This window comes from Apus apus, unplaced genomic scaffold, assembly GCF_020740795.1.
Source record: "Apus apus isolate bApuApu2 unplaced genomic scaffold, bApuApu2.pri.cur manual_scaffold_101_ctg1, whole genome shotgun sequence".
Classification (NCBI taxonomy): Eukaryota; Metazoa; Chordata; class Aves; order Apodiformes; family Apodidae; genus Apus; species Apus apus.
In genome coordinates, this window is record NW_026248824.1 from 1,269 (window position 1) to 28,534 (window position 27,266).

At 56.9% G+C, this 27,266-nt stretch overlaps 2 protein-coding genes across 4 annotated transcripts; both read right to left on the minus strand.

Moving 5' to 3' along the window:
* On the minus strand, nucleotides 1–27,266 carry PLEKHM1 (pleckstrin homology and RUN domain containing M1). 3 transcript variants are annotated; one of them, XM_051643748.1, is made up of 13 exons: nucleotides 27,216–27,266; nucleotides 26,482–26,648; nucleotides 21,156–21,382; nucleotides 19,759–20,006; nucleotides 17,971–18,594; nucleotides 15,304–15,661; nucleotides 11,189–11,441; nucleotides 9,380–10,291; nucleotides 7,986–8,131; nucleotides 7,366–7,559; nucleotides 6,184–6,247; nucleotides 4,925–5,082; nucleotides 1–932 (listed from the first exon to the last, which is right to left on the minus strand). In XM_051643748.1, exons 3-13 carry the CDS (start codon nucleotides 21,195–21,197, stop codon nucleotides 806–808), a joined length of 3,126 nt encoding a protein of 1,041 aa, XP_051499708.1. In that variant the 5' UTR covers nucleotides 21,198–21,382; nucleotides 26,482–26,648; nucleotides 27,216–27,266; the 3' UTR covers nucleotides 1–805. The 3 variants fall into 3 exon arrangements, with proteins under 3 accessions (XP_051499708.1, XP_051499706.1, XP_051499707.1); XM_051643746.1 differs by having other exon boundaries at nucleotides 17,959–18,594; XM_051643747.1 differs by lacking the exons at nucleotides 26,482–26,648; nucleotides 27,216–27,266 and adding an exon at nucleotides 25,299–25,451 and having other exon boundaries at nucleotides 17,959–18,594.
* LOC127396142 (uncharacterized) lies at nucleotides 2,624–4,900 on the minus strand. The gene is made up of 2 exons (XM_051643749.1): nucleotides 4,623–4,900; nucleotides 2,624–4,591 (listed from the first exon to the last, which is right to left on the minus strand). Exons 1-2 carry the CDS (start codon nucleotides 4,653–4,655, stop codon nucleotides 3,638–3,640), a joined length of 987 nt encoding a protein of 328 aa, XP_051499709.1. The 5' UTR covers nucleotides 4,656–4,900; the 3' UTR covers nucleotides 2,624–3,637.

Genomic DNA, 27,266 nt, shown 5'->3' on the forward strand with positions numbered 1-27,266 from the left:
TTTCGCTCCTTGTTTAAATAAACTTTTAATTCGTTTTGCTTTGGGGGGGGGAAGGGGAGAGGAGAATAAAATTTCTTCCCGAGATTAAAAGCAGCAGGTGGGGAGGAGCAGCCTGGCCGGGCCCTCCCGGCTCTGCCCGGGGGCCCTGAAGGCACAAGTGTCACCTCGTCCCCTCCCCACGTGGCTGCCGTCACCCCCCGGTGCAGGCCAGCTTGTGCAAAATCCCCAGGTAAAAAAATACCCTTTGGTTTTTCTTCTTTTGGTGGGTTGTTTTTGTGTGGTGGTTTTTTTTGTTTTGTTGTTTTGTTTTGTTGTTGTGCTTTTGTTTTTTCAGTATCGAACATCCTAAAAAACTAGACCTTTCATCCACGTCAGTTATCCCCACCCCGGACTGGAAATCCCGACTGACGCCCTGGAAAGTCACTGGGTTTCCCACCGGGAGGGTACAGAGAAGGTTGGCACCAGGAGGGCAGCTCAGAGCATCCCCCAGCAGCACCGGTTAGTGTTGGGACACACGCAGACCCCTGCAGCCCCCCTTGCTCAGCCCTGGGTGGGTCAGGGGGTCCCTGGGTGGCCAGAGGGTCCCTGGGTGGGTCAGGGGGTCCCTGGGTGGCCAGAGGGTCCCTGGGTGGGTCAGGGGGTCCCTGGATGGGTCAGGGGGTCCCTGGGTGGGCCAGGAGCACCCACGCTGTGTGTCCCCAGGGCAGGGCTGGCGCAGGGTCAGCTCCTGGGCAGGAGAGTCTGCTTGGCCCCTTCCCAAGGAGAAGCCAGGATGGTGGGGGGTACCCGGGGGGTCCCCGGGGGGCTAGGGGCTGGGGTCTGTGCCCCCCTCCTCCAGGCGGCGCCGGTAGCTGCGTCGGCGCTGGCAGCGGGGGCAGGACTGGGTGCTGATGTGGCAGTCCCGGTGGAAGACGGTTTTGCAGTCGCTGCACCTGGGAGAAACCAAGGTTGAGGGAGGAGAAACAACAAACAACTCGGGCTGCTGGGAAGGTCGGAGCATCTCCCCACCAAAGCAGCCCTGGGGGACACTTCCTCGTCGCTGTTTCCTCCACGCAGAAGAGTCCTGGCCCTGGCCAGAACCTGCTCCAGCTCCACACCGACCCTGCCAGGAGAAGCAGGAACTACTCGAGGGAGAAGATCCACCTCCTGCAAAGCTGAAGAGCAAACACTGCAACTTGGCCAGGGAGCTGCCCGAGCTGGGCAGATGGGAGAGGAGCAAAGTCTGCACCGTGCGGTGGTGGGAGAGCAAAGGCAGGAGGTTGGAACTTTGGGCCAAGGGGGAATGGATTGAAACTGGGAGATTGAGGTGAGACATGAGGAGGAAATTCTTCCCTGTGAGGGTGGTGAGAGCCTGGCCCAGGTTGCCCAGGGAAGCTGTGGCTGCCCCATCCCTGGCAGTGTTGAAGGGCAGGTTGGATGGAGCTTGGAGCAGCCTGGGCTGGTGGGAGGTGTCCCTGCCCATGCAGGGGGTTGGATCTAGGTGATCTTTGAGGTCCCTTCCAACCCAAACCATTCCATGAGTCCATGATTCTATGCTAAGTTTCCAAGCCCAGACACCAAACATGGTGCAGGGTGGTGAGAGCCTGGCCAGGGGGCCATGACTATGGGGATGGGATGACCCCAACCCTGCCTGTGGGACCCCTGTGTGGCAGGGACACTGCCTGGGGACCCTGGAGCTGCGGGGAAGGGCAGGAGCAGCTGGGGGTGGCAGAGCTGGGGGGTGTGCAGGACCCGCCCAGGACCTCCCTGCTCTGGCTCAGCCCCAGCAGGAATGTAAACAGACTGAAATTGGGCCGGGGGAGGAGACACCCAGCCCGGACCGGGGCGTTCACCAGGAGCCTGAGTTAATGGGATGAAAGGTCGGGCCACCAAGGCTCTCTTCTTCCTGGTCCTGGGCCACCAAGGTGCCCTTTTGCCTGGTCCTGGGCCACCAAGGCTCCCTTCTTCCTGGTCCTGGGCCACCAAGGCTCCCTTCTTCCTGGTCCTGGGCCACCAAGGCTGAGCTCCCTTCTTCCCAGCCCTGCTCCCTCGACCTTTCCATCCCAGCCCCTGCCAGCAGGTCACTTGCCCGGGGTTGTTTTCCAGTGCCCTCCAGTGCCACCCCCCGGGGGGTGAACACCCCAACCCCTTCATCCTCCAGAGGGCAGTGAAGGGACAGGGGACAGGGACATGTCACAGCCTGGGCCAAATCCTGCTCCCGACTAGCAGCTGCAAACATGAGTTACTCAGGGTATGGAACAGGCTCCTGCAGGGACGGGGGGTGGGGAAGGGTGCCTGGTGCTGGGGTCATCCCAGGGGGATCTCTCTCCACCCAGCTCCTCCCTGAGAGTGGGGGGACTTGCAGAGCTGGGAGGTGGGTTTTCATAGAACCATGGAATGGTTTGTGTTGGAAGGGACCTTCAAGATCATCCAGTTCCAGCCCATGGACACCTCCCACCAGCCCAGGTTGCTCCAAGCCCCATCCAACCTGCCCTTCAACACTGCCAGGGATGGGGCAGCCACAGCTTCCCTGGGCAGCCTGGGCCAGGCTCTCACCACCCTCATGCTGAAGAACCTCTCCCTAAGGTCTAACCTGAATCTCCCCACCTCTAGTTTTGATCCTTTCCACCTAGTCCTATCACTACCCCACATCCTAAAAAGCCCCTCCCCAGCTTTCTTGTAGGCCCCTTCAGACACCCTGAATGTTTCTGAGCTCAGACACTGACCAGCAGCATCTGCCACCTCCACCTGCCAGAAAAGCAGCTGGAGGAAGTGAGGAGAACATCCCCCTGCCTGGAGGAAGTGAGGAACAGGAGAACATCCCCCTGCCTGGCTGGGATCATTGTGAGGAGGCATTTCAGCCACATCCTGTGGTGAGGGACAGCGTGACCTGGGCAGCTGGTTGTCCCCTGGGGTGGGCAGGAAGCCAGGCTGAGGATGTTGGTCGAGAGCTGCTTTCCTGCTGCACAAACCTCCCCCAGCAGGAGGAATTGAAAAGCAAACAAAAAATGAGATCAAACAACTCAAAAGCCTGGATCTGCAGGGCATGGACGTTCTAGCTGCTGCCAGAGGAGCCCAGTCCCACCTGCTGCCCTTTCCAGAGCCCCCAGGGTCTTTTTTTGAGGGAACACCAGTTCCCTGGGGATGTTGTCCTGTTCCCCCTCTACTCTGCTCTGGTGAGACCCCCCCTGAAGAACTGGGTCCAGTTCAGGAGTCCCCAACATAAGAAGGCCATGGAGCTCCTGGAGAAAGTCCAGAGGAGGCCATGAAGATGATCAGAGGGCTGGAGCAGCTCTGCTCTGGAGCCAGGCTGGGAGAATTGGGGTGTTCAGCCTGGAGGAGGCTCCTTGGTGACCTTAGAGCAACTCTCCAATATCTGAAGGGGCCTACAAGAAACCTGGGGTGGGGCTTTTTACACAGGTGTGTAGTGAGAGGACAAGGGACAATGGTCTAAAGCTTCAAGAGGGGAGATTCAGGTTGGACACTGGGAAAAAGTTCTTCCCTGTGAGGGTGGTGAGAGCCTGGCCCAGGTTGCCCAGGGAAGCTGTGGCTGCCCCATCCCTGGCAGTGTTGAAGGGCAGGTTGGATGGGGCTTGGAGCAGCCTGGGCTGGTGGGAGGTGTCCCTGCCCATGCAGGGGGGTTGGATCTAGATGATCTTTAAGGTCCCTTCCAACCCAAACCATTCCATGATTCTATGAGAACAAGCACGATGGTGTCACTGTGGTGAGGAGGGGAGGGAGGGACCCTGCTCAGCCACCCAGATGTTTGCACCCAGGTGAGGCACAGGGGAACGGGGAGTTTGGACTCCTTGGCATCTTCTGTGGCATCTGGATGTTGCTGGTGGCCTTCAGGGCCAGCCAGGCAGGGCAGGACCCTGCTGATCTGCTCAACCTCCACCACGATGAGCATGATTCCAAGTTGACCATTAACAACTAAGCACGGAGATGGGATCTGTGTCCACCAGGCTCTGGGGCTGGAAGGTTTGACACTGGTTTCTCTGGAAAAGCCTGATGGTGTGGATACCTCCCTGGGCAACCTCCACCCTGGGATTCCAGCACCTGCTCCCAGTGACCCCACTGCAGATGAGGACCTTGCCAGCTCCAAACCCAGCTGAAAGCCAATGTCCCCCTTATCCTGCTGGAATGTCCCCAGCATGTCCCACAGGGCTGCCCACCCTCCATCTCCACATCCATGCCCTCTCTGGGATGTTTGGACAGTCCCACTGCTGCTCCTCCTCCCCTCCCACCACCCTGGGAAAGGGTTGGGTTGGATTTGGCCAGGAGATGTGGTGGCCAGGTGAGTGAGGCAGGAGGACACAGCACCTTCCTCCTCCTCTGCTGCCCTGGGGCCCAGCGAGGCTCCTGCAGGCTGGCAACAAGGTGCTGGTGGCTCTGCACATTCAGCCTGCAAAGCCACCACCCTTGGTGACATCTCATCTCTGTGAGGATGGTCCTTCCCTGCCCCAGACAGCCCAGTTTGACTGGAAACACTGATGGGTACGTGTGAGGGTGTGGGTACCATGAGGATGTGGTAGGGTGAAGACATGAGTACCACAAGGACATGGCAAGCATGAGGAGATGGGTACCATGAGGACAAGGCTACTGTGAAGACCTGGGCACCATGAAGTGGACACCACAAGAACATGGGCACCATGAGGTGGGCACCACAAGGACATGGGCACCACGAGTACATGGGCACCATGAGGACATGGACATCAAAAGGACATGGGCACCATGAGGACATGGGCACCACAAGGAGACGGGCACCATGAGGATGCACAACCAGCTCAGAGATATCTCCAGGCCACCCCAGGGCTATGTTCCTTGACAGCCCTGCTCCAAGTCCCTGAGTGGGACCCAGGGGATGGTCCAGGCTCCTGGGACAAGCCAGGCCATGAGCTCAGGTGGCCTCGCAGCAGCAGGAGGGGACGGGGACGTTGCTCACCTGGTGGTTGTGTCAAACTCGAAGGGAAAAATGATGTCACTGCTGTTGCAGATCTGGCAGATGAAGCCACGTTGGGTGCACAGGTCACAGTTGTAGACGTGGTGGGAAGCAAACTGGATCAGGGCCTGCAGGAAGGTCTCAAAGCCACCATCAGCGATCTGGGGGGCAGAGATCACAGAAAGGGGCTAGCTGGAAATGTCCTCTGAGATCATTGAGTCCAACCATAACCTGACTCTACCAACCATTAACCCAGCCCTACTGAGTTCAGTGCTAACCCGTGTCCCTCAGCACCACATCTCCAGGGCTTTGAAACACCTCTAGGGATGGGGGTTCAACCACCTCCCTGGGAAGCCTGGGCCAGACTGAGCAGGAGCAGCTGAGGGAGCTGGGGGTGTCCAGCCTGGAGACAAGGAGGTGAGGGGAGACCTGCTGGCTCTGCAGCTGCCTGAGAGGAGGTTGGAGCCAGGGGGGTCGGGCTCTGCTCCCCAGGAACAAGTGACAGGAGCAGAGGAACCGGCCTCAAGTTGTGCCAGGGGAGGCTGAGGTTGGAGCTTGGGAACAGTTTCTCCCTGGCAAGGGTTGTCAGGGCCTGGCCCAGGCTGCCCAGGGCAGGGGGGAGTCCCCATCCCTGGAGGGGTTTCCAAGCCCCGGAGATGGTGCTGAGGGACATGGGGCAGGGGTGGCCTGGGCAGGGCTGGGGGAAGGGTTGGACTGGATGATCTTCAAGGTGTTTTGCAACCAGAACAATTCTGTGATTCTCTGATCACCCTTTCAGGGAGGAAGTTTCTCCTAATCTCCAATCTAAACCTCCCCTGGTACCACCTGAGGCCCATCAGGAGCTCATCTCCTGCTGGCTTTGCACTGGGGAAATCCAGGTCAAGGCCACTCTGTGGTGCTGCTGCCCCCTGGAATTGGGGCTGTCCCCAAAAACCACCCACACCCCATGGTCCCAAGGGGAGCCCCTGGGGAGCACTGGCAGGAGCACCCACTGAGCTGGGACAGGGCTCCTGGCCCTGCAGTCAGTTCAAACTCCCACCACCCACCAATCACCTCCAGCATCATTTGGGACAGGCAGAGGTTTGTCTGGAGACACAAGAGCTGGTTTGAACAGAGGAGAAACAATTTATCTTGTGTGACCTCTGTAGTTGTTGGGAGGATACAGGCAGAAGGAAAAGCAAGCTGTGAGAAACCTTCTCCTGGTGCTGGTGCTGGGGTGTTTCCAGCAGCCAAACCTCAAGGACCACCTGAAAAGTTCTCACCTGCCTCAGGTCAGCGACGCTGTATTTGTGGGGACACTCCAGGAGGTAGTGCCTGTGATCCAGCCTGCAGGGAGCACAGAGAGGAAGGTGGTCAATGGTTTCCACCACATCTCCAACAGCTTTGGAGCAACGGGGGAGCCTGGATGATGCAGATCCTTGAAGAACATCAAGAGTCTGCATCCAAGCTGTGCAGACGTGGTGCTGAGGGACATGGTTTAGTGGTGGCCTTGGCAGGGCTGGGGGAAGAGCTGGACTAGATGATCTTAGAGGTCTTTTCCAACCCAAACCAATCCCGTGATTCCATGATCTGTGAACTTGATTTTCACAGCCTGCCAAACCCAAGACCTGCTGGTGGCAGCTGTGAGAGAGGATTTCAAAGTGGGGGGGGAGAAGAAAATAAATATCTCCTCTGTTTATCCAGGTGTTTCCTGCCCAGCTCCGTGGTCAGGAAGGTGTTTCCTGAGTCCCAGCCCAACCAGCCAGCAGATGGCAACTCCTTATGGCAGAGCCAGGGAGCTGAGGGACATGGGTTAGTGGTGGCCTTGGCAGTGCTGGAATAACAGCTGGAAGATAATCGTGAATCACAGAATCATGGACTGGGTTGGGTTGGAAGGGAACTTAAAGCTCATCCAGTCCCACCCCCTGCATGGGCAGGGACACCTCCCACCAGCCCAGGCTGCTCCAAGCCCCATCCAACCTGCCCTTCAACACTGCCAGGGATGGGGCAGCCACAGCTTCCCTGGGCAACCTGGGCCAGGCTCTCACCAGCCTCACAGGGAAGAATTCCCTCCTCATGTCTCACCTCAATCTCCCTCTCCCAGTTTCCATCCATCCCCCTCATCCCATCCCTCCCTGCCCTTGTCCCAAGCCCCTCCCCAGCTTTCCTGGAGCCCCTTCAGGCCCTGGAAGGTGCTCTAAGGTCTCCCTGGAGCCTTCTCTTCTCCAGGCTGAACACCCCAACTCTCCCAGCCTGTCCCCAGAGCAGAGCTGCTCCAGCCATTGGATCATTTTTGATCACCCTAAAGGTCTTTTCCAACCCAAACCATTCCATGATTCTATAAAAACCAGCCCATGGCAGCATCACTCCCTGCTCCAACAGTGAGTGACCAGGAGGACGAGGAGACCTTTAGGGGGGCAAAGAGGAAACTGCAGGGGGTAACATCACCCAGAGAGGGACCTCACCTCTTGCTGAGCTCCTTCAGGGCCCCGCTGCGGCACATGGTGAGATAATCCCCCAGCAGCTTCAGCTGTTCCCTGCTCTGGTGGATCCGTCTCATCCTCTCCACGTGGTCATAGAGGCTCTCGTTGACCAGCTTCAGGTCGATCAGTGGCTGGTTCTGGATCTGGGTGAGGAACTTGAAAGCTTGTCTGCAAACCTGGGGCAGAGAGAAGCCAGAGGTGGGCAAGGTACCAAGGAACAGCCTGGGAGGCTCGGAGGGAGGTGGTGGGTGGACATCTCCACCTCTGCTGGTGGTGGAAACATTCAGATGGACCTTCAGGTAAGCAGATGGTTTAAGCCAAGAGAGGGGAGATGAAGATGAGACATGAGGAGGAAATTCTTCCCTGTGAGGGTGGTGAGAGCCTGGCCCAGGTTGCCCAGGGAAGCTGTGGCTGCCCCATCCCTGGCAGTGTTGAAGGGCAGGTTGGATGGGGCTTGGAGCAGCCTGGGCTGGTGGGAGGTGTCTCTGCTTGTTCAGGGGATTGGAACTAGATGATCTTGAAGGTCCCTCCAACCCAAATTGGTCTGGGGTTCTGCACAGGAGTGTTCCCCTGCTCCCTGCACCCACCCAGCCCAGACCTACCCCTCGTTTGCTCAGGTCCCAGTTGTGGATGAGGCGGGAGGGAATCACTGTCTCCTCGTCCTGGTGGCAACTGTCACAGTAGTAGAGACCAGAGAAGGAGCAGAGCTTGGGCTTGGCAAAGGAGAAGCCAATCTGCCTGGAGCAGCCTGGAGGAGGAGATGAGAGGGGGTCAGAGGGGACCTGATGAGCCCCTTCTCATCACCTCCAGGATGGGGGGGAGAAACTTTTGGGGAACAGGGAAAGAAAGTTTCTGGAAGGGTTGGAGATGAGCTAAAGCCTGTGTAGAACATTTGGTGAGAGGTCCCCAACCCTTCCCTGCAGGCAAGGAGCTGTGATTTCAGACCACGATGGTCCCAAGGGGGTGTGGATTATTCCTGAACCCACTTTTATCCAGCAAGTGGTTGAATTGTTTGGGGTTGTTTTTTTTTTTTTTAGGAAAAGTGAATTTGAGGGAAGAACCTGAATCCCACCTGCCTGCCCCACCACCTCCTCCAGTAGCTTTGCCCCATTTCACCTTCCCTCAGCTGCTGCTGCCACCACAGGGCACCAAAACCACCTCCATGAGGGATGAGGTTGGGATGGATGAAGCCCAAAAAAGCCTTTCTTAGAGTGGGAAGAACCTTCCCACTTTGGGGCAGCTGGAATCCCCCCCCAAACTATATAAATGAGGGTCAGATGTTCTTCTCCAAACTAATAAAATATAATTAAATGAAGCTTTTATGGCTCATTCAACCCTGTCATGTCAGGAAAGTCCTCAGGTGACAGGTTGGGACAGGGGGTGAAGAGGGGGCAACCCAACCAAAGTGCTGGAGGGTAGAAGAAACCTCATGGAAGCAGGAGAGAAATCTGGAGTTTAATTAACTCGCTGAGGCAAAGAGCAAATGATCTGAGCCATGGAGGTCAGGGAGTGCTCTCCTGCTCCAGCACATGGTGCTGGGGAAGGTTCAGGAGATGTTCTGCAGAGCAGCTGGTCACGCCCATCCCAACGTACATGACTGGAAAAACAGCATCTGCCCTTGGCTGCTCTTTGCCTGCAGGCTGGGGCCACAAAATGGTCCTAGGGCCACCTCAGGTCACCTTCAAGGCCAGACCTTCACTGCTGATACCATAAGGGGAGCCCAGGAGCAGCCCAGTTGGACCAGTGCTGGGGTGGAATGGGGGTTCAGGGTGGGGGGACACACAGCAAGGACCACCAGAAGTGCCACTGATTTGGGACATTGAACCCTACCCAGATGGCACCTGCTGCTGCTGGGTATTGGCTGGGGCAACCAGCAGCTGGCCTGGGTTGGCAGGACTCAGGACATCCCTTGGATCTGATGCCACCTGGTTAACCCCAATGAACACACGGAGATCCTCCCAGATGGAGCTGGGCTTTTGGACGAGCCAACATCTACCTGCACAGATGAAGCTCTGTGAGTCCAGGCCCTTCTCCACGGGGATGGCCACCAGGTATTGCAACAAGAAGCCATTTTCCTTCACAATGTTCTTCAGGACAACCTGGGAGTGCCCATCCAGGCTGCCACCCAACGTCAGGGCCTCCTCGGCGCTCTCCAGGTAGGACATGAGGACCCCTCTGACCAGCTCCCTCCACGAAGCTGCTTCTTCTGCATTCTCAGCCTGCAGCTTCAGGACAGCTTTGGAGGTGATCACCTTGAAGAAAGCAGGTCCCCCAAGGCTTGTGTCAGGAAGGATGTCCTGGATTGTCTCGATACCGTAACTGTTGCTTAAAATTTTCTCATTGTTTCTGACTTTAAAGCATTTGAGAGTTTCTAGGGACAAGGAAAAAATAAAAGGGACCCAGGTTTTGTCCATGTCCACGTAGAGAACAGCCTCTTTGATGGCATCCAGCTCTGGTTCATGAGCTGAAGTCCAGTCCAAGCTGTTCCCAGGCACATCATCATACTGGAGGAGAGCGGAGGAGTCGCCCTGCATGGCTTGGCCTTCACCACCACCCTCCTCTGGATACTCCAGGGTCTCCCACTCCTCCTCCTCCAGCTGAGGTCGGCACTTGTGCAGAGCCTCTCGGATCCTGTCCAGCCAGTCCTCGGCCTCGTCCCGAGAAGGAGCTCGGAGGGAAAGCTTTTTGCCCAGGAAAACCAGCTCGAAACGCCCGTCCGAGTGCGTCAGCGCCAGCGCCTCGCAGCGCAGCAGGGAGTAGCTCTCCACGCAGATCCGCTCCTCCTGGGCCAAGAAGAGCCTGAGCTCCAGAGGGGATAACTCGCAGGAAAACTCCTTCCAGATCCCCATGGCTCCTCTCCTCTCCAGGCTGCCCAGCTTCAGGAGACCACGGAAAGGGTTGGAAAGACCTTGAAGGGGGAAAAAGGAGGTGTCAAAGCGGAGCGAGCAAGGTAAGGAGGGTGTGGAGATGCTGGAGAGGTGAGGTCGTGGAGGTGATGGGAGGGTTGGAGCAGCTCTGCTCTGGGGACAGGCTGGGAGAGTTGGGGTGTTCAGCCTGGAGAAGAGAAGGCTCCAGGGAGACCTGAGAGCAGCTTCCAGTGCCTGAAGGGGCTCCAGGAAAGATGGGGAGGGGCTTGGGACAAGGGCAGGGAGGGATGGGATGAGGGGGAATGGATGAAAACTGGGAGAGGGAGATTGAGGTGAGACATGAGGAGGAAATTCTTTGCTGTGAGGGTGGTGAGAGCCTGGCCCAGGTTGCCCAGGGAAGCTGTGGCTGCCCCATCCCTGGCAGTGTTGAAGGGCAGGTTGGATGGGGCTTGGAGCAGCCTGGGCTGGTGGGAGGTGTCCCTGCCCATGCAGGGGGGTTGGAACTGGATAAGCTTTAAGGTCCCTTCCAACCCAAACCAGTCCATGATTCTATGAAAATGGGGAAGGTGGTGGGGAGAGAAAAGCCAACAGGTGGCAGGCAGTGAGCAACCAGTGAGATCAGCTTTGAGAGCTGATCCTGGTGGGATGGGGCAAAACTCTCCAGGACCTCCTTGCTCCATCTCCATCATCTCTCCACGTCCACTTGGGTTGTGAGGCTGAGAACACAAAGAACTCGTGTCCCAGCGGGTGGTCAGAAGCCCCCAGCACCCCCTTCTCCTCCTAAACCACTTCCCACTAGAGCCCTGGTGGGCTCAGCAACACCAAGAGAAGCTGCTCCACCACCTTCCCCAGCTCAGGAATGGACACTGTGCTTCCCACCCCTCCCCCCAGCCCCCCACCCTGGGCACTCCCCGGCACGCGGGGAGGCTGCTCCGTACCCATCTGCCGGCGGTGCACCACGCTGAAGCCTTTTTGTTCCCCTTCTGGTGACATTTTGGGCTTCCCACTCTCCAAGGATGGCACCGACAGCCTCTCCAGGTCCAGGGCACTGATGAGCCCTGGGGCAGGACCCTCACCAGGCCCCTCACCAGGTCCCTCAGGCCCGAAGCCGTTGGTGTTGGCCTCGTGTTCACTGCTCTCTCCTGGAGAAGGTCTGTAGAAATCATCTTCTGAGATCCAGCTCTTTCTTTTCTGTTAGGAATGAAGTGATACATTCATGATGGACACGACTGAACACCCCTCAAACACACCCCTCCCCCATGCTGGGCCCCTCCAGGTGGGATTGAGTGTCTCCCCAGCAGGTTTGCTGAGGGAAGGGATCCATCCAGAGGGACCTGGACAGGCTGGAGAGGTGGCCAGTGCCACCCTCAGGATGTTCAACAAGGCCAAGTGCAGGGTCCTGCCCCTGGGTTGGTGCAACCCCAGGCACCAATCCAGGCTTGGGGGAGAGTGGATTGTAAGGAGTCCTGAGGAGAAGGGCTTGGGGGTGGGAGGAGATGAGGAGCTGGACATGAGCCCCCAGTGTGTGCTGGAGCCCAGAGGGGCAATTGTGTCCTGGGCTGCACCAAGAGAAGTGTGGCCAGCAGGGCCAGGGAGGGGATTGTCCCCTCTGCTCTGCTCTGGTGAGACCCCATCTTGAATGCTGTGTCCAGCTCTGGAGCCCTCAGCACAGGAGAGACATGGACCTGTTGGAGAGGGTCCAGAGAAGGGTCATGAGGATGATCCAAGGGCTGGAGCAGCTCTGCTCTGGGGACAGGCTGGGAGAGTTGGGGTGTTCAGCCTGGAGAAGAGAAGGCTCCAGGGAGACCTGAGAGCACCTTCCAGGGCCTGAAGGGGCTCCAGGAAAGCTGGGGAGGGGCTTTTCATCAGAGAAGACAGTGATAGAACAAGGGGTGATGGTTTTAAACTGAGAGAGGGGAGATTGAGGTGAGATATGAGGAAGAAGTTCTTCACTCTAAAGGTGGTGAGGAACTGGGATGGGTTGCCCAGGGAGGTTGTTGATGCCCCAGCCCTGGAGGTTTTTAAGGCCAGGTTGGAGGAGGTTTTGTGCAGCCTGGGCTGGTGGGAGGGTTCCCTGCTCATGGCAGGGGTTTGGAGATGGATGATCTTTAAGGTCCCTTCCAACCTTCGTGATTCCATGACTCTAGGCTCCTGCACAACCCAAATCCCACACGGTGACAGCAGCTCCTGCTCCCTCCCTGCAGGGAACTGGGTTGGCAGCTGGAAAATTTCAGGATTGCCCATTGGTAGGGCTCTACATTGCCAAAACTGGCCAGTTCCTTCCCCCTAAAACCACCCCGGGGCAGGATGAGAGAGCACATTCCCTGCAGGAACCACTGAAAAGATCTTTGGTCCATGATTTGTTTCTGATAGAGGGTGAGAAACCAGCCCTGCCATGGAAGGGCAAGAGCTTGTCTGGAGCAGAGAGAACCATCCTTGTTCTGAGAAGGACGAAGATGGGGAGAGGTACAGAGGATGTCTGATGAAATCACTATCAGGGAATGGTTTGGGTTGGAAGGGACCTTAAAGCTCACCCAGTCCCACCCCCTGCATGGGCAGGGACACCTCCCACCAGCCCAGGCTGCTCCAAGCCCCATCCAACCTGCCCTTCAACACTGCCAGGGCTGGGGCAGCCACAGCTTCCCTGGGCAACCTGGGCCAGGCTCTCACCACCCTCACAGCCAAGAATTTCCTCCTCATGTCTCACCTCAATCTCCCTCTTCCAGTTTTCATCCATCCCCCTCATCCCATCCCTCCCTGCCCTTGTCCCAAGCCCCCTCCCCAGCTTTCCTGGAGCCCCTTCAGGCACTGGAAGCTGCTCTAAGTTCTCCCTGGAGCCTTCTCTTCTCCAGGCTGAAACCCCAACTCTCCCAGCCTGGCTCCAGAGCAGAGCTGCTCCAGCCCTGGGATCATCTCTGTGGTCTCCTCTGGACCATCTCCAGGAGCTCCATGTCCTTCTGATGTTGGGGGTTCCAGAACTGGACCCAGTTCTCCAGGTGGGGTCTCATGAGAGCAGACAGAGCAGAAATTGAGACTTATTGCCTACAAACAGATGCCACAAACACCAGGTCAGATCAGTAGAGGGAAAATAAGACAGGGAAGGCAGAGGAAACCCTTGTCTCCATGTGTCAGGAAGGGATGAGAGCCCCAAGGAGAAGAAAGCTCATTAAGATGAAAGAAAACATGGCAGGAAACTCCTCTGGGAGCTTTTCTGGCTGGAAGAACAGTGAGGTTCTGGGACAAGGTCCATGAACAAACACCAGGATCAAACCATGACCCAGCTCAGTGCTCCAGCAAAAGGCAGCAGCTTCCCTTGACCCAGCACATCCCACCAGGGCTGCATCCCACCAGGAACCACCTCTCAACTACTCTACCCTGCTTTCCAAGAGCATTTTATGCTGCAAAATGAGCTACATGACAGCAGAAGAGCCACCAACCAGCCTGCAGTGAAGGTCAGGAGTGGCTTGTGGTGCAACACGGGCAGGAATGCAGGTTGCTCCATGAGTCACCCCAAAAGCAGGAGGGAATTTCCTGTTGACATGGTATGTTATACATAGATTAGGTCAAACTGGCCCAGTGCCACCAGGAAGCAGTGGAAATGGGATAACTGGGAGAGAGCTGGAAGGAGCAGGGACCAAAAATGGGGGGGTAGGAAGTAAATCTTGACCTCACCAGGATGAAAGGATGTGAACCAGGGTGGAAAAGTCAGTGACAAATGAGACAAGAGGATAGAGCTGCTGAAAGAGCTTCCTAAAAGCAAAAGCAAGTGGGTTGTCTCCTTGTGGGAAGCAGAGGAGATCTGCTGAGGGTGCTGAGAGCCTGGCCCAGCTTGCCCAGGGAAGCTGTGGCTGCCCCATCCCTGGCAGTGTTGAAGGGCAGGTTGGATGGGGCTTGGAGCAGCCTGGGCTGGTGGGAGGTGTCCCTGCCCATGCAGGGGTGGGACTGGATGGTCTTTCTGATCCCTTCAACTGCAATTTGTCTTCTCTACAGTCAACCCTTTTCTCTCCTCTGAACATGGATCACAAGAGAAGAAAAGTCCCCATGAGACATTCTGCTCTCGGGCTGTTCCATCAGCTCTGCTCAGGTTTCTGCAAGAGCTCATCACTCTCCAGATATCTTAACAAAACCAAAAACTTCCTGTTGCAGCTGCTCTTGGGGCCAGGCCAGGCTTGCAAAAGCTCCTGTGCTTCTTTTCCCAGGGAACATCAAATTCCAGCCAGTTTCTCCCCAAGAAGCTGCATGGACACAGCTCCACAGGGCCCAGGAAGGTGCTCATGGAGCACAAAGCATCACTTCCACCTCAACTATCCTGGGCTGCATCCCCAGCAGCATGACCAGCAGGGCCAGGGAGGGGATTGTCCCCTCTGCTCTGCTCTGGTGAGACCCCCCTGCAGGGCTGGGGCCAGTTCTGGAGACCCCAGCATCAGAAGGACCTGGAGCTGTTGGAGTGAGGCCAGAGGAGGCCACGGAGATGATGGGAGGCTGGAGCAGCTCTGCTCTGGAGCCAGGCTGGGAGAGCTGGGGTGTTCAGCCTGGAGAAGAGAAGGCTCCAGGGAGACCTTAGAGCACCTTCCAGGGCCTGAAGGGGCTCCAGGAAAGCTGGGGAGGGGCTTGGGACAAAGGCAGGGAGGGATGGGATGAGGGGGATGGATGAAAACTGGAAGAGGGAGATTGAGGTGAGACATGAGGAGGGAATTCTTCCCTGTGAGGGTGGTGAGAGCCTGGCCCAGGTTGCCCAGGGAAGCTGTGGCTGCCCCATCCCTGGCAGTGTTGAAGGGCAGGTTGGATGGGGCTTGGAGCAGCCTGGGCTGGTGGGAGGTGTCCCTGCCCATGCAGGGGGTGGGACTGGATGATCTTTAAGGTCCCTCCAACCCAAACCAGTCTGGGATCCTGTGACTCTCTGAACTTGCTCTCAGGAGCCACATGGAAGACAGGAGCTTGGAGAAACCAGTGCCTACTCAGAAGCTCTCACCAGTTTCCTTTTCCATTTCCATTAGCTGTGCTGGTCAGGAAGGACCAAACCAGAGGGATAACAAGGAGCTGTATCACCTACCGGGCACCCCAGCAGTGGAGACAGGAGATACTGGGCTGTGGGGCTGCGGATGGGGGGGCTGGGCTGGCTGCTCCTGGCTGGGCTGCTCCTGCCCTGCTCTCCTGGGCTTGGAGCCCCCCACGTTGGGGCTGTGCTGCTGGCAGGTCCTCCTGCATCTCTGTCCCCATCCCCAGTGGTCACCACGAGGTCTATCCCAGCAGGAGGCTGCTGGTGAGGTCGGTGGGATGGAGCTGGGGGGCTGGGGGACACAGCTGGGGGGCAGGTGGGTTGCTGGGGGGAGCAGCCCAGCAGACTGGGGACCAGCTCCCCATTGGGGGCTTCCAGGCTTGGCTTGGACTTGCTGAACTCCAACAACACCCTGGGAAGAGAAAAGTGACCAGTTGGAATGAAGCTCCATTAAGCAGAACCTATAAAAACCCCAGAATTATTACAAATTATAACAACCCCCCCCACCCCAAATAAATAAATAAATAATCAGCACCACAGCTCAACTCCTGCAGGTTGGCAGCACCACATGGGCTTGGAAAAAAACCCCCTGGTCACCAACCCTGCTGACAGAAAACAGCCCCACTTGACCATCCCCTGAATTTTGGGGCCAGCAAAGAGAGGGGACAAACCCCAAGGTGACCCCACGGGGGGTCCCTGCCTGCAAAGGGCACAAGGACACGTTTCCTAATGACCCTCATTAATGGGGTTTAATTTCCTCCTGGTGGACACCTGGGGAGGAATGGGGGGAGAGCTCTGGGTGCCCCCCCCAGCCTCCCCTACAACTGCCAGCCAGACATCCAGCCACCTGGCCAGATTTCAAACACCTTCATTAGTGTTAATGAGCAATTAGTAGGGGAGCTGGGCCAGGAGTGGGGCTGTTCCCATGCCCAGATCCTTCCCCCCCCCCCCCCCCCCCCCCAGCTCAACTAAACCAGCCCAGGATGAAAATTCCATTCTTTCCATGGATCCAACCAAAGCAGGTTCCTCCTGCATCGTGGCAAGGTGGAAAATGGGGGATCATTATGGATGGGGAGGAAGAGGCTGGAGCTCTGAAGCCCCTCCAAGAACATTCCTGGGAAGAAGGTGCCCAAGCAGCACCCAAAGCTCTTCCAGAGCTGAGGTTTTAAAGGTGGCAGGAAAAATATTGAGTGATTACTCAGAGCTTTACAAATTACTCAGATTCCCCTGGGAATCTTTGTGCTGGATGTTTGGCAGAAACAAATCCCCAGGATGACAAACTTAACAACCTCCCTCCTCACAGGGACCTGCCCAAGCTGCAAATTAAAACCCTTTTCCTGCAAACTCATTCCTTTGACATTCATGGAAAGCCCTGGAGCATCTCCCCAGGCTGCACCAGGGAGATGTGACATTCCTGAAACTGGGGAGCAGCATTTTTCTGACATTTCTGTCCCAGTAAAGAGGACGGGGAGACACTTCAGTGCTGCCCAGGAGCTCATCTGCTGTGGCAGGAGGGGCCCAGGAAGATCTGCCCAGTGGTTCTTTTCACATTTCAGGCTCTTTCCAAGAAGAAAAACTGAAATGGTTAAAGAAATAAGGGAGAAAAAGCCTTTCTGAACATAGTGACTGGTGGCTGGATGTGAGCCAGGGTGTGCCCAGGTGGCCAAGAAGGCCACAGCATCCTGGCTGGTACCAGCCGTGGTGTGGCCAGCAGGAGCAGGGCAGGGATCATCCCCTGTGCTGGCACTGGTGGGGCCAGACCTGGAATGCTGGGGTCAGTTCTGGGCCCCTGGGGACAAGGAGGACATGGAGGGGCTGGAGCGTGTCCAGGGAAGGGCAAGGGAGCTGGGGAAGGGGCTGGAGCACAAGGGTGAGGAGGAGCAGCTGAGGGAGCTGGGGGTGTCCAGCCTGGAGACAAGGAGGTGAGGGGAGACCTGCTGGCTCTGCAGCTGCCTGAGAGGAGGTTGGAGCCAGGGGGGTCGGGCTCTGCTCCCCAGGAACAAGTGACAGGAGCAGAGGAAATGGCCTCAATTTCCACAGAGGAGGTTTAGACAAGGACACCTCCCACCAGCCCAGGCTGCTCCAAGCCCCATCCAACCTGCCCTTCAACACTGCCAGGGATGGGGCAGCCACAGCTTCCCTGGGCAACCTGGGCCAGGCTCTCACCACCCTCACAGCAAAGAATTTCCTCTTCATGTCCAACCTGAATCTCCCTCTTCCAGTTTCCATCCATCCCCCTCATCCCATCCCTCCCTGCCCTTGTCCCAAGCCCCTCCCCAGCTTTCCTGGAGCCCCTTCAGGCACTGGAAGCTGCTCTAAGGTCTCCCTGGAGCCTTCTCTTCTCCAGGCTGAACACCCCAACTCTCCCAGCCTGGCTCCAGAGCAGAGCTGCTCCAGCCCTTGGATCATCTCTGTGGCCTCCTCTGGCCTCTCTCCAGCAGCTCCATGTCCTTCCTGTGCTGGGGGTTCCAGAACTGGACACAGTGCTCCAGGTGGGGTCTCATAAGAGCAGAGTAGAGAGGAAGGTGTAGATGTGGTGCTGAGGGACATGGGTTAGTGGTGGCCTTGGCAGGGCTGGGTTAATGGTTGGACTTGGTGATCTTAAAGGTCTTTTCCAACCAGAACAATTCCATGATTCTGTGCCAATACAGAGGAGCCCAGCAGAGGGTTACAAACCCCTCAGGAGAGGAGATCTGGGAGAAGACTCACTCTTGCAGAGACCTGTCCAGCTCCTCGGTGGTGGCCGTGCCCAGGTGGGAGTTGCAGGAGAGTGGCTCCTCAGCACCCTGGGGGCTGCAGGTGACAGGGGGGGGCAGGATGGAGTCGGAGCCCAGGCTGGAGGAGAGCTGGGAGGAGCTGGTGGTGTTCAGGCTCAGGGTGGACGCCGTGAGCTTGGCCTTGGTGCCAGCCTTGCTGACGGGTAGGACAGAAGGTTGGACCTCAATCTCATCCGACCCCGAGGACTGGGAGATGGATCCCAGGGATGCTTTCCGGTGGGGTTGGGATGTGGAGGAGGTGAGGGGCTCCAGCAGCTCCGAGACAGGACACAGGCCAGACAGGGACAGGGGGGTGATGGTCCACTCGTTCAGAACCGCCGATTTATAGGAGAGCTGGAAGGTTAAGGACGTCAAGCCCTGCAAGTAGCTAAGGAGGAACTCACACTCCTCAGCATCCAAGAGCAGAGCAGTTGTCTGGTAGAACTCGGGCAGCCTGGACTTCTCCCTCAGCAGCAGCTTCAGGTAACACTCCACCAGGCCATCATTCAAGGCCAACCTCAGCCAGGCCCGGCACCGCCCCACGTCCGTGGTGATGAAGATGAGTTGTTCCAGTTCCGAGACAATATTCCTGGGTAAAGGGAGGAAAAGAATCATAGAATGGTTTGGGTTGCAAGGGATCTTGAAGATCATCTAGATCCAACCCCCCTGCATGGGCAGGGACACCTCCCACCAGCCCAGGTCTCTCCAAGTTCCATCTAACCAAGGGCTGGAGCAGCTCTGCTCTGGAGCTAGGCTGGGAGAGTTGGGGTGTTCAGCCTGGAGAAGAGAAGGCTCCAGGGAGACCTTAGAGCACCTTCCAGTGCCTGAAGGGGCTCCAGGAAGGCTGGGGAGGGACTTGGGACAAGGGCAGGGAGGGAGAGGATGAGTTACAACCCCAGGCACCAGTACAAACTAGAGACTGACCTGCTGGAGAGCAGCACTGGGGAAAAAGACCTGGGGGTCCTGGTGGCCAACAGGCTGACCAGGAGCCAACAATGTGCCCTGGTGGCCAAGAAGGCCAATGCCATCCTGGGGGCATCAAGAAGAGCATGGCCAGCAGGTCAGGGAGGTTCTCCTGCCCCTCTGCTCTGCCCTGGGGAGGCCCCAGCTGGAGAACTGGGCCCAGTTCTGGGCTGCCCAGTTCCAGAAGGACAAGGAGCTGCTGGAGAGAGTCCAGCCCAGGGCACTGAGATGCTGAGGGGGCTGGAGCATCTGCCTGTGAGGAAAGGCTGGGAGAGCTGGGGCTGTTGAGCCTGGAGAGGAGGAGGCTGAGGGGGGATCTGCTCAGTGCTGATCAATATCTCCAGGGGGTGGCAGGAGGATGGGGCCAGACTCTTCCCAGTGGTGCCCAGTGACAGGACAAGGGGCACTGGGCACAACCTGGAGCCCAGGAGGGTCAAGCTGAACATGAGGACAAACTTCTTTGCTGTGAGGGTGGCAGAGCCCTGGGACAGGCTGCCCAGGGAGCTGGTGGAGTCTCCATCCCTGGAGACATTCCCACCCTCCTGGATGTGTTCCTGTGGGATCTGCTCTAGGGGATCCTGCTCTGGCAGGGCTTGGATGGATGATCTCCAGAGGTCCCTTCCAACCCCTGACACACTGTGACTCTGTACAGTTCTGTCATGTCCCTCCAAATGAAGGTTTTGAGCACACAGACCAGGGGACAGAGCCACCTCCTTCCACCCAACCATCTCCCTCCTCACAACCCCCTGCGTTCCACACCGAAGCCGGGGGACAAACCTCGCCCGCTCACCGATGCGTGATGCTCTTGAGCAGACCCCAAAAGACAGGCTGGGGAAGGGGTCCCCGACCTCCTGCCTTCTTCCCTTTCCCCCCACTCTCCATCTTGATGTGTTTGGCCTTCAGCCCGTGCACAAAAACAGCTTCCAGGGCGCTGCACAGGCTGTTGGCGTTCCCATCGTCGCTGGTGACAACGGCGTCCGAGGTGACGTACTGCTTCTGCAGGGCCTTGATGGCAGTCACCAGCTGCTGCTTGATCAGCTGCAAGACAGGAGGGACAGGCTTAGGATGACCAGAAAAAAACCCAAAAACCAACCATCAGGAAATATCTGACGTGAAAAGGCTCCAAAAGCTGCAAGGCTCGTGCAGAGGGAAGCGCCGCGCGGCTCCTGCTTCAGCCACGTGCTTCGCGGTGGCTGAGCTGGGGACTCTTGGTGTCACAGTTTATCTGGCTTCTTCCTTTTTTTTTTAACTTCAAATGAGTCATTTAGGCAGTGGCAGCTGGTGTTTTGGGGCCCCCTGGGTTGCTGGGGTTGATTTTAGAGCATGTGGTGGTTCCTGTGGGCAGCAAATTGTGGAAGAGGATGGGGGGAAAAGAAATCGGCTGATTTGGTAGGTTGAGAGTTGGGATGTTGAGCCTGGAGAAGAGAAGGCTCCAGGGAGACCTTACAGCACCTTCCAGGGCCTGAAGGGGCTCCAGGAAAGCTGGGGAGGGGCTTGGGACAAGGGCAGGGAGGGATGGGATGAGGGGGATGGATGAAAACTGAAAGAGGGGAGATTGAGGTGAGACATGAGGAGGGAATTCTTTGCTGTGAGGGTGGTGAGACCCTGGCCCAGGCTGCCCAGGGAAGCTGTGGCTGCCCCATCCCTGGCAGTGTTGAAGGGCAGGTTGGATGGGGCTTGGAGCAGCCTGGGCTGGTGGGAGGTGTCCCTGCCCATGCAGGGGATTGGAACTGGATGATCTTTAAGGTCCTTTCCAACCCAAACCATTCCATGATTCTATGAGATCCCAGCTGAACTTGCCGTGTTGGCCATTGCCTGCTGGGAAGTGCAACTTCCATTTTAAATGGGGTTGACTGAGGCATTTGGGCCCTGGGACAGGCTGCCCAGGGAGCTGGTGGAGTCTCCATCCCTGGAGACATTCCAAACCCACCTGGATACCATCCTGTGCAACCTTCTCTGGGTGACCCTGCTCTGGCAGGGGGTTGGAGCAGACGATCTCCAGAGGTCCCTTCCAAGCCCTGATGCTGTGATTCCCCCTGCTGGAAGCCTGAACCACCCTCTGCTTGTAGAAACCATCCCAATCCCACCTGGCAGCACCAGCACGTCCTACCACGTCCCTGCTGGTAACTGGAGCTGCACTGGGGAGTAACTGGAGCTGTGTGGGGATGGGGGGGTCACCTCACTCACCCGAATGGCTTCCTTGGGGTCATCGCTGTGGCTGGAATGCATCTCAGCTGCTGCTGCTCCTCAGACCAGGTGCTGCCCTCACATGGCACCTGGGGACAGGGACAGGAGCAGGTCCCAGGGCCCCTCTGATCCAACAGGAGCTCTCCAGGTGTCACGGTGACTGAGCCACGATGGCTGAAACTCTCCACAATTCCCAAGGACCTGGGGGGTTTCAGGCAAAACAGAGCCTGGCCAAGAAGAGGGAATAATTATCCCTTGGAAAAAAAGGAGTAATTAACCCTTGCAAGAAGGAGTAATGAAGCCTTTCAAGGAGTAATTAACCCTTGCCAGGTGCCCACAGGCAGCCCTGACCCTGGGTGAGATGCTGGGCCAGTTCCCTCCTGGTTGCACCTCAGTGCCGTGCCCAGGAGCCACTGAGGGCACCAAAACACCCAGGAGAGGCTGAATGATGGCACCAAAGCCCACGTGAAGGGCACTTGGGTGGCCCAGCAGACCCTGGGCAGAGGTGTCAGAAGCTCAGGGGTGACAGAAGCTCAGGGGTGATAGAAGCTCAGGGGTGACAGCAGCCCAGGGGTGACAGCAGCCCAGGGGTGACAGCAGCTCCTCCCTCCAGAGGAACTGCTGCTGCTGCTCCTGCTGCTCCCGGCCAGGACGGAGCCTCTCCCAGGAGCCTGGGTACTTGCTCCGGTGACACGGAGCTGCCTGGGAAGCTGGGGGGGCCAGATGCAGCCTCTCCATCAGGTTTCCAGTCACTGCACTGGGAGGCAGGTGGATCCCAGGGTCTCTGGCTGGCAGGGCTGCTCTGCTGCAGCTTCGGTGGGAGGGACAGGAACCCACAAGAACTCCGTGTCCTCCGGCTGCGGGAAGCGCTGGGAAAACCAGAGCCCAGCAGGTAGTGGCAGCTGAACTGGGGTCACCTGCCACCCCTGAAGGTTTGCAGGTGACAAGGGACATTTGGCTGATGACTTCTGGCCTCCTGCCCTGCTCTCCAGAAGCTGAGCTGTGCCTGGAGGCTCCAGAAGCCGAGGCTGGTCCCGCGGCTCCAACGCGGCAGGGAAAGGGGCTGAGCTGCTCCAGCTCCAGCTCCAGCTCCAGCTGCAGCTCCAGCTCCAGCTCCAGCACGGAGCCTCCTCAGGATCTGAGAGGCTGGAGAAGGAATCTATTCCCTTGAGTTGGAAGCACTTGCCACCAAATGGAGGAGGAGAGGGCCCAGCAGCTGCCTGCAGGGCTGGGATGCTCAGGGCACAGCAGCTCCTCAGGTTTTCTTCCGAGGTGACACAAAAGCCCAGAGCTGTCCTGAGCAGAGGGGAAACCTCCGTGAGGCCCCGTCCAAACCTGGAGCAGCCTGAATCCAGAGCATCCTAATCCTGGAGCAGCCTGAAGCCAGAGCATCCTGATCCTGGAGCAGCCTGAATCCAGAGCATCCTAATCCTGGAGGAGCCTGAATCCAGAGCATCCTAATCCTGGAGCAGCCTGAAGCCAGAGCATCCTAATCCTGGAGGAGCCTGAATCCAGAGCATCCCAGACCTGGAGCAGCCTGAATCTGGATCATCCCAGACCTAAACAGCCTGAATCCAGAGCATCCCAGACCTGGAGCAGCCTGAATCCAGAGCATACTAATCCTGGAGCAGCCTGAATCTGGATCATCCTAGACCTGGAACAGCCTGAATCCAGAGCATCCTAATCCTGGAGCAGCCTGAAGCCAGAGCATCCTAAACCTGAAGCAGCCTGAATCTGGATCATCCCAGACCTGGAGCAGCCTGAATCTGGATCATCCCAGACCTGAACAGCCTGAATCCAGAGCATCCCAGACCTGGAGCAGCCTGAATCTGGATCATCCCAGACCTGAACAGCCTGAATCTGGATCATCCCAGACCTGGAGCAGCCTGAATCCAGAGCATCCCAGACCTGGAGCAGCCTGAATCCAGAGCATCCCAGACCTGGAGCAGCCTGAATCCAGAGCATCCTAATCCTGGAGCAGCCTGAATCCAGAACATCCTAAACGTAGAGCAGCCTGAATCTGAATCATCCCAGACCTGGAGCAGCCTGAATCCAGAGCATCCCAGACCTGGACCCCCCAGATCTGGACCATCCCATTCCCACACCAGCAGGTCCCAATGGGCCCAGCAGGTCAAGAGCTCTTGGGGGACAAACCCAGAGCAATCCTCAGCATTTCCAGAATTCAGGGACAAGTTCAGAGGGAAGGAAACTGGTTTCACCACCACTTGTCATGAGATTTCCTCCCCTGGGGTTGCAGCACAGCCTGGGGGGGGGCAGTGATTGCAGGAACAGTAACTCAGAGGCTTGAGGGGGGTCTGGGGGAAGTGAGGGTCACCTCAGGGACAGCAGGGGGTGACAAGGACAGCAGGGAGCTACCCTCATGTCTCTGCACACACCCTGCACCCCAGCAGCACCTCCCACCTGAGGGTTGGGAGATCCCAGGGTGGGAGACCCCAGCATTTCTCCCCGGGGGTGTCTCAGCTCCAGGGCCCCTCTTGTCACCTCTGCTCTTGGCCACCCCCCGTGCCCCCAGCTGGTCCCAGGGGAGGGGGTGACACTGATGCTTGTGCCAAGACCTCCTCCAGACTCCTCACAACCCCACACTCCTCTCCCAGTGTCTGCTGCAGGAGGACAGGACACCCACTGCCTCCACCACCAGACTCTCCCCTCCCACCACAACCAGTCCAACCAGTTTGTTCCAGTGCTGTGAATCCACAACTGGGGCAGCATTTTCCTGAATAACCAGTGCAAGGAAGCAGCTCTGAGGTGGATTTCACCCAACATGAGGTTCCAGTGGAACATGAGGAGGGAATTCTTTGCTGTGAGGGTGGTGAGAGCCTGGCCCAGGTTGCCCAGGGAAGCTGTGGCTGCCCCATCCCTGGCAGTGTTGAAGGGCAGGTTGGATGGGGCTTGGAGCAACCTGGGCTGGTGGGAGGTGTCCCTGCCCATGCAGGGGGTTGGATCTAGATGATCTTTAAGATCCTTTCCAACCCAAACCATTCCATGATTCCATGAACAAGGGGAACTGGAACCAGCAGCCCTGGCTCTAGAAGGAACCAGAGGGTTCCATGGGCACTTCCCAGCAGATCCTGGAAAACTATGGGTGTTCCTTGAGATCTTGAAAGGCTAAAGAGACAGGATGGATGTGCAAACCTGGGGCCAACACATCTAGAGCAGAAAAAAACCCCCACCCCACAGGGTTCCCCAGCATCTTGGAGGCTGGGCAGGCAGAGCAGGACAGATCCAGGAAAGGAAAGAAAGTGAAACAAGAGTAAAACAAGTAAAATAAAAGAGAATTAAAGAAAAAAGAGTAAAAGAAAGAAAAAGAGTAAAAGAAAGAAAAAGAGTAAAAGAAAGAAAAAGAGTAAAAGAAAGAAAAAGAGTAAAAGAAAGAAAAAGAGTAAAAGAAAGAAAAAGAGTAAAAGAAAGAAAAAGAGTAAAAGAAAGAAAAAGAGTAAAAGAAAGAAAAAGAGTAAAAGAAAGAAAAAGAGTAAAAGAAAGAAAAAGAGTAAAAGAAAGAAAAAGAGTAAAAGAAAGAAAAAGAGTAAAAGAAAGAAAAAGAGTAAAAGAAAGAAAAAGAGTAAAAGAAAGAAAAAGAGTAAAAGAAAGAAAAAGAGTAAAAGAAAGAAAAAGAGTAAAAGAAAGAAAAAGAGTAAAAGAAAGAAAAAGAGTAAAAGAAAGAAAAAGAGTAAAAGAAAGAAAAAGAGTAAAAGAAAGAAAAAGAGTAAAAGAAAGAAAAAGAGTAAAAGAAAGAAAAAGAGTAAAAGAAAGAAAAAGAGTAAAAGAAAGAAAAAGAGTAAAAGAAAGAAAAAGAGTAAAAGAAAGAAAAAGAGTAAAAGAAAGAAAAAGAGTAAAAGAAAGAAAAAGAGTAAAAGAAAGAAAAAGAGTAAAAGAAAGAAAAAGAGTAAAAGAAAGAAAAAGAGTAAAAGAAAGAAAAAGAGTAAAAGAAAGAAAAAGAGTAAAAGAAAGAAAAAGAGTAAAAGAAAGAAAAAGAGTAAAAGAAAGAAAAAGAGTAAAAGAAGAAAAGAAAGATAGAAGAGTAAAAGAAAGAAAAGAAGAGCAAACCAGGGATCATCAAACCAGAGGAACCCAAAGAAAAACAAACAAGTGAGAAAGAAAATCAGCCTGAGCAGGGAAACCTACCGAGGAGAGTCCCTGGTGCCAGGGCAGAGCTGTTTATTTCCCCAGCTGCTGGAAGCAGGCAAATCCCTTGGGAATGGCTGGGAGGACTCCAGGCTGGTGGCTGGAGGAGCAGAGACCCCGTCCCAGGCTCAGGTCCCTGTTCCCTCAATGTTCCCTGAGTTATAAATACCCAGGGAGGGAAAACAGGAGCCTGGGATGGTGCAGGGAAAGGTGACTCAAGGCCTGGCTGGGGGGACAGTCACAGGGCAGGCACAAGGGCTGAGCTGGTCACCCTGGGCCCTGGGTACAGACACAGCCCCCTCCTCCCCTCCCCTTCTGCCTCCAGCCCCTGCAGCCCCACCTGGCTGGGAACTGGGCCCAAACTGGGCAGGGTGGGAGGAGGAGAGGGAGCTGGGACTGCCAGGGGGATAAAGAGGCTTGGGAAGAGTTCAGGGGGACTGGGGAAGGGTTGGAGCCCAACTCCTCACAGCCCAACCCCATGGCATGTCCACAGGGGCAGGGAGGGAGGGGATGAGGGGGATGGATGAAAACTGGGAGAGGGAGATTGAGGTGAGACATGAGGAGGGAATTCTTGGCTGTGAGGGTGGTGAGAGCCTGGCCCAGGTTGCCCAGGGAAGCTGTGGCTGCCCCATCCCTGGCAGTGTTGAAGGGCAGGTTGGATGGGGCTTGGAGCAGCCTGGGCTGCTGGGAGGTGTCCCTGCCCATGCAGGGGTTGGATCTGGATGATCTTTAAGGTCCCTTCCAACCCAAACCAGTCTGGCATGCTGTGATTTTTGGGTGTTCCACGTCCCCAGTGGGACCCTGGTGACCTCACTGGTTATGGGATGCACAGCCCTGGGATCTGGTCTCTCTTTCACCCTGGGGCCTCCATCTCCCCACGTCTCACCCACAGACCCCAGGGTCTCTGAGCTCTGGGAAGGTCCCTGCTGGGCAACTGTTGGTACCTGCTGGGCTTGTGCTGAGCCCGTCCCCAAGCAGGGTCCTCCCACACTAATTAACAGTCACACAAACAGGTCTGATGGTCTCGAAGGTCCCTTCCACCCCAGTCTGGGATTGTGGGATTCTATCATTCTGGCTCCTTCCCAGCACCACCACCCCCCCCACCCCAGGAGCAGCACGGAAGGGACAGGGACAACCACCCACCCTCTTCCCGATGGAAACAACCTCCCAGTAGGTGACCCACCTGCTGGGGGACGGAGGAGACTCGTCCCTGATGAACCTCTCCAGCTCCTCCCCGGTGAAGCAGCCTCTGAACTCCCAACTCTGCTCTTGAAAGCCCAACTTTGTCCTTCTCAGACACTCCAGAGTGGGAATTTCTCCCAGCCCGTTCCCAGCTGCGATTTCCTGGAGCTGCAGGTAAAACCAGGTGTGATTTACCCGCTGCTGGAGGTGAAAGATCCAGCCCGAGGGGGTGGGTTGTGACACCCCCGGGGAGTCGTCGTCCCCCCCCCCCCCCCCGATCTTTAGAATCCCGATTTTCGGGTCCCTTGGGATCGCCGGGGTCTCCTGCTCGAGTCCGTCGCCACCCGGCAGGGCGGGCACCCCTGGGGGGCACAGGGTTTGGGGGGCTGGGGGGGGGGGGTGGGGGGGCGGCTGGAAGCGAAGCAACAAGAAACCAGCTCTTTCAACTCCTGCCTGTCCTGCCGGAAGCCAGAACGACGCCTCAGACCCCTCATTTTAAGTGAGAAAACGGCATTTTTAGGGCAATAGGGGGGAGCGGGGGGGGGGGGGGGGGTCCCCCCCTTGCTGACACCACCTCATCCTCAAACCCCCCCCCCGGTCCGGTGCGGGGGTGTCAGCAAAGGGGACCCCCCCCCCGACTCTCGGAGCACCCCCCACACCCCCCTGGCCCCCCCTTTCTGCCCCATCACCCCCAATTCACTGACCCCCCCCCCCCCCCCCCCCCCCCCAAATTACCCGCTCGGCCCCTCAGGCCGGGGATCCCGGAAGTGCCGGCCCGGCGGGCGC

Excerpts from the sequence above, each read along its gene's own strand:
- LOC127396142 (XM_051643749.1), bottom strand. The coding sequence starts at position 4,655 with ATGTCCTTGTGGTGCCCACCTCATGGTGCCCAT. Across the intron at positions 4,592-4,622 it reads GCCCACCTCATGGTGCCCAT|GTCTTCACAGTAGCCTTGTC; the intron begins GTTCTTGTGGTG and ends CATGGTGCCCAG.
- PLEKHM1 (XM_051643746.1), bottom strand. The coding sequence starts at position 21,197 with ATGCATTCCAGCCACAGCGATGACCCCAAGGAAGCCATTCGG. Across the intron at positions 8,132-9,379 it reads ACAGAGCTTCATCTGTGCAG|GCTGCTCCAGGCAGATTGGC; the intron begins GTAGATGTTGGC and ends CTCCTCCTCCAG. Across the intron at positions 6,248-7,365 it reads CTGAAGGAGCTCAGCAAGAG|GCTGGATCACAGGCACTACC; the intron begins GTGAGGTCCCTC and ends TGCTCCCTGCAG.